The 6,055-nt window shown below is 40.0% G+C and overlaps 1 protein-coding gene across 1 annotated transcript; it reads right to left on the bottom strand.

The window, feature by feature from the left end:
* Positions 1 to 3,943: 3,943 nt before the first annotated feature.
* On the bottom strand, positions 3,944 to 5,413 carry LOC139369737 (G2/M phase-specific E3 ubiquitin-protein ligase). The gene is made up of 4 exons (XM_071108997.1): positions 5,144 to 5,413; positions 4,897 to 5,020; positions 4,551 to 4,714; positions 3,944 to 4,469 (listed from the first exon to the last, which is right to left on the bottom strand). Exons 1-4 carry the CDS (start codon positions 5,164 to 5,166, stop codon positions 4,259 to 4,261), a joined length of 522 nt encoding a protein of 173 aa, XP_070965098.1. The 5' UTR covers positions 5,167 to 5,413; the 3' UTR covers positions 3,944 to 4,258.
* Positions 5,414 to 6,055: the final 642 nt, after the last annotated feature.

Here is a 6,055-nt window from a genome sequence, read left to right on the forward strand (position 1 = left end):
GCAAAGCTGTCACCAAGGCAAAGTGTGGCCACTGAAGAATCTAAAATCTATTTTAATGTGTTTAACACTTTTTTGGGGTTACTACATGATTCCATGTGTTATTTCATAGTGTTGATGTCTTCACTATTATTCTACAATGTAGAAAATAGTACAAATAAAGAGTACTAATATATATATATATAATATATATATATATAATATATATATATATATATATATATACACACACACACATACATACACACGCAGCATGCAGATCCTGTATCATAGATGGTAGCATGTCAAGTCGTTTGTGACTAGTAGTTTTTAAACTATATGTTTATGGTGGAGCAAATCAACACTTTCCTTGTTGTCTGGTACAAATTATTTTGTTTTGCTGGTGTAAAGACCGCGGGTAATTTTTTATTCGCTATTTGCACTTCCCTATTCGAAGTTTACCAAAGTAAAACCCTCTCTCTGGCTGGCCTGGGTGCAATCCTCTGCTTTCCCTCCGCGGATAGTCTCGTCAAAACTGCTCCTCTTCGCTCTCCACCTGGCTGTCAGCAGCAGCTCAACAATCCCCAACCCGTTCTCTCAATCTACTCACACACGGGTGCACTATGGAACGCCGTTTGGGTCTGAAAGTACGTGGTCAAAGCGCGATCTTTTTAATGCTACGTGTGTAAAGTCAACAGGTGCAGCTGCTAAATTAACGCATAACGCGTCAAATAAGAGGTGCAAATGTGCTTGCAGGCGGTTCAACATGTGTCAAATAAACGTCTGCAAGCGGTCCTGCACGTCAAATTAACGCCCACAGCTGCTAAATTTACACCAGTGGCTTGTGGGTGTACCAGGAAAGGATGTAAGAAGTTATGATATCGAAGCTTCTTACTGCAGCCCAGTCGATATAAAAAAAAATAAAACTGGAACAATAAATTGTGCTACACTATGCACAACCCCAGTTTGTCTATTGTCCCAACAAATGTCAATTATACATTTTTAAATATGTCAGAGTGCATTTTCTTTTATAGCTATGCTTTCAACACCATCGTTACCCACAAGCTGGTTAGCAGGCTCTGGGTGTAAATCCTGTAATAACAAATGAGATTTTTTACAGTATAAGAATGTGTATCCCCAGAATGGACCCGACACTACCACGGTACACATGAGTACATGAAGGAGCTGTGGGACCTGACAAAGTAGATGGTGATACTTGACCGTTCTCCCATCTACTGTACATTGGCATGGAGATGATCAGCAGCTTCAAGTTCCTGGGCACCCTGATATCCTTTTCTGCCCTTAGTTGCTTCACTCAAAGTCCCACTTGTGCTTCTCCACTACCCTCAAACTTGCTGCGCCATGACCTGTGTACCAACTATAGTGTCTTATTGCCATAGCACATGTAAATGAAATGTCCATATTTACTGAAAGATTTATTTATGGTAACATTGCACATATTGTAACAGTCCCTTGACATACAGTGCCTTGCGAAAGTATTCGGCCCCCTTGAACTTTGCAACCTTTTGCCACATTTCAGGCTTCAAACATAAAGATATAAAACTGTATTTTTTTGTGAAGAATCAACAACAAGTGGGACACAATCATTAAGTGGAACGACATTTATTGGTTATTTCAAACTTTTTTAACAAATCAAAAACTGAAAAATTGGGCGAGCAAAATTATTCAGCCCCTTTACTTTCAGTGCAGCAAACTCTCTCCAGAAGTTCAGTGAGGATCTCTGAATGATCCAATGTTGACCTAAATGACTAATGATGATAAATACAATCCACCTGTGTGTAATCAAGTCTCTGTATAAATGCACCTGCACTGTGATAGTCTCAGAGGTCCGTTAAAAGCGCAGAGAGCATCATGAAGAACAAGGAACACACCAGGCAGGTCCGAGATACTGTTGTGAAGAAGTTTAAAGCCGGATTTGGATACAAAAATATTTCCCAAGCTTTAAACATCCCAAGGAGCACTGTGCAAGCGATAATATTGAAATGGAAGGAGTATCAGACCACTGCAAATCTACCAAGACCTGGCCGTCCCTCTAAACTTTCAGCTCATACAAGGAGAAGACTGATCAGAGATGCAGCCAAGAGGCCCATGATCACTCTGGATGAACTGCAGAGATCTACAGCTGAGGTGGGAGACTCTGTCCATAGGACAACAATCAGTTGTATATTGCACAAATCTGGCCTTTATGGAAGAGTGGCAAGAAGAAAGCCATTTCTTAAAGATATCCATAAAAAGTGTTGTTTAAAGTTTGCCACAAGCCACCTGGGAGACACACCAAACATGTGGAAGAAGGTGCTCTGGTCAGATGAAACCAAAATTGAACTTTTTGGCAACAATGCAAAACGTTATGTTTGGCGTAAAAGCAACACAGCTGAACACACCATCCCCACTGTCAAACATGGTGGTGGCAGCATCATGGTTTGGGCCTGCTTTTCTTCAGCAGGGACAGGGAAGATGGTTAAAATTGATGGGAAGATGGATGGAGCCAAATACAGGACCATTCTGGAAGAAAACCTGATGGAGTCTGCAAAAGACCTGAGACTGGGATGGAGATTTGTCTTCCAACAAGACAATGATCCAAAACATAAAGCAAAATCTACAATGGAATGGTTCAAAAATAAACATATCCAGGTGTTAGAATGGCCAAGTCAAAGTCCAGACCTGAATCCAATCGAGAATCTGTGGAAAGAACTGAAAACTGCTGTTCACAAATGCTCTCCATCCAACCTCACTGAGCTCGAGCTGTTTTGCAAGGAGGAACGGGAAAAAATTTCAGTCTCTCGATGTGCAAAACTGATAGAGACATACCCCAAGGGACTTACAGCTGTAATCGCAGCAAAAGGTGGCGCTACAAAGTATTAACTTAAGGGGGCTGAATAATTTTGCACGCCCAATTTTTCAGTTTTTGATTTGTTAAAAAAGTTTGAAATATCCAATAAATGTCGTTCCACTTCATGATTGTGTCCCACTTGTTGTTGATTCTTCACAAAAAAAATACAGTTTTATATCTTTATGTTTGAAGCCTGAAATGTGGCAAAAGGTCGCAAAGTTCAAGGGGGCCGAATACTTTCGCAAGGCACTGTATATCTTTATGTTTGAAGCCTGAAATGTGGCAAAAGGTCGCAAAGTTCAAGGGGGCCGAATACTTTCGCAAGGCACTGTACATGACTTAACTACTTTGCATAATGCTCAGTTTACCCACTAAGAAATCATACATTTATTTAAATATTAAAGCTGCATTATGTAATACTGTGTCCAATTGATTCTGGTTGTTTGTAATGTTTTTGAAAACTTTCACCACAACTTTTTTTTGCTGAGGGACAATCCTGTCGGAAACTTTCATAATATCAATTATTTTGGGACACATCAATTAACATTGGCTGCAGTATTCCGAACATAGAAATGTCATGCATATACTGGTCATGCAATAAACGTTTTGGATAATTCCCCCTAAATGAATTATTTAAATCAAATCAAATTGTATTTGTCACATGCGCCAAATACAACAGTGAAATGCTTACTTACAAGCCCATAACCAACAATGCAAGAAGAAAAGTAAATAATTAAAGAGCATCAGTAAAATAACAATAGCGAGTCTATATACAGGGGATACCGGTACAGAGAATGTGCTGGGACACTCGTTAGTCGAGTTAATATATACATGTAGGTAGAGATATTAAAGTGATTATGCATAGATAGAGTAGCAGCAAATAATCTGGGTAGCCATATGATTAGATGTTCAGTAGTCTTATGGCTTGGGGGTAGAATCTGTTTCGAAACCTCTTGGACCTAGACTTGGCGCTCCGGTACCGCTTGCCGTGCGGTGGCAGAGAACTGTAGCTGTGGCTCCACTGGCAATCCCAGCCTAGGAATGCTGAAGCCCCTGAAGTAAAAATTCTCTATGGTTAAAGGGTATGTATTCCCCCCTGAAAAAAGGAAAGGGGAGGACATTAAAGTCCATAAGTAACACTTGTTGGAGAACACAATACTCTTAAGTGAAAGTAGTTTGGGATTTCATTTATCTATTACATTCTTAGGGGGCCCATGGAAGAATAAGGCTACAAAATGCTGTCCCACAGTTGTGAGAGTGATTAGGTGATGTTTTACTGATGTGTTACTTCAATGATCATGGTTTTGCATCTAACCTTCCACCTCCAGAAGTCAGTCCCTCCAGAAACATTTGACTCCTCTCTCTATTGCTCTTTATTTACCTTTATTACCCACTAAGAAAGCATACATTTATTTAAATATTAAAGCTGCATTATGTATTACTGTGTCCAATTGATTCTGGTTGTTTGTAATGTTTTTGAAAACTTTGATTGGTACCAGGTGGGGAGCGCTCTGCTTTGAAGAGAGAAGCTATGTCTTTGGCCAAAAGAGGTTTCTCAGCATAGATGAAAACCTCTCTGAAGAGGCTTGAGTGTCTATTCATGTAAGACAGGAGACCTAGACACTCCAGACCCTCTTTGAATCTATAAAGGAAAAAAAAGTATATGAATTTGCCCTGAAGAATTTAACTAAACTTGAGATTCCTTAGATATATGGAAACTCACTGCTCAAGAGCATCCCGTATCCTGCTTTCTAAGTAGAACTTTGTGGCTGACTCCACCAGGGCATCCCTCTCCAATGTACGAATGTATCGCACTGGACCCAACATGACCACTTCCTGTGCCTCGTCAACAATTTGTGCTAACTGGATCTTAGATTGTTTATTGAACTGTGTTTTGGGAAATATTAGCATAACAATAAACTGATTATCACTACCCTTAAAGATCGACTGCCAACAAAAATAAACCAAATCCATGTGGAAAAGTTCTCATGAACTACAACCCACATTTTTTTCAAACTTAGTGCAAATTAACAGTAACATAACATCCATCACAGTGTAAAGTTACTTACCTTCTCCAACTTCTGTCTGAAGTCATATTCTGCAATTTCTTTCAGTTCTGGCACAGGAGGTTGTAGGCCACACACTTGCCTGTATAGCCTCTCTGAAAAAATGTGGCTCTGCACCCCCATGTTGCTGTCACACAGAAGACAAACAGTAAATAAAGGACACATTACATACAAAAATCAAATGTCTTACTAAAGTCATATATATTGCCATAAACAAACGTGTCTTTGTTGGTTTAAAAGTGTAACTCACCTTGAGAGTTGCAAGAAAGGCATTTTTGTCAATCAGGTCCCTCAAATATTGCAGAGGAATGGATGGCACTCATTAGCAGCCAGAGAAATTCTCTTGAGGGACCACCCTCATCAGCTGCCCCTTTTCCGTCAGCATCCCTAAAAACCATGTATACTTTTGGCTCTGGATTAAAGCGGGCTCTCTTAAAGTCTCTCATTGCACAATCATAAACGTTGTCCATCATCACATTCATTTGGTTGGCATCTCATTAACTTCAGCAGTGTTTGGAGGTCAACACTAAAAGAGACATTCAGAATAACAAAGCTCAGATACTTCCCACAATTCATCTGTAATAACAAGACATTTAATTATTTGCAGGGATGACTTACTCATTGTCATCACCAACACCAACAGAAAAGTGTGGTGAAGGTGGACGATAAGCCTCGGGGAATGGTGGAGGGGCCACAGAAAGTGGTATAGGTGGAGGGGGGCCACAAGAAGTGCAGAAGATGGGGTGCCACAGGAATAGGTGCTGCCACAAGTGTAGCCTCGTTTGTAGAAGTAGTCTGTAAAAGGTCATTTAAAGGCTTATACATTTCAAAAACATGGAGAAAGCAATAAAGCTGTCCAACATAATGTGAGTGCGTTCTGAAAATGATTTACAGAAAATAAATGTAGCCACATGCATCACTCACTATAGAATGTAATCAATGTGTAGGTCAAGACAACATTTTAAGGATGCATGTAGCTCAATTTTTTAAATAATATTTTCAATATGTATTACATTCAACAAGCAGACAGTGTTGTTTTCCCCTCCATGGTCCGTTCTAACTCTGGAGGGAACGCCATATCTGGAGACAGCATTCATGAAGCAATCCAATACAGTACTGCTGCGATTGTTGCTGGAAGCACAAAGAAACACGGCGGCTGCAA

Source organism: Oncorhynchus clarkii, chromosome 17 (genome assembly GCF_045791955.1).
Source record: "Oncorhynchus clarkii lewisi isolate Uvic-CL-2024 chromosome 17, UVic_Ocla_1.0, whole genome shotgun sequence".
Taxonomy (NCBI): Eukaryota; Metazoa; Chordata; class Actinopteri; order Salmoniformes; family Salmonidae; genus Oncorhynchus; species Oncorhynchus clarkii.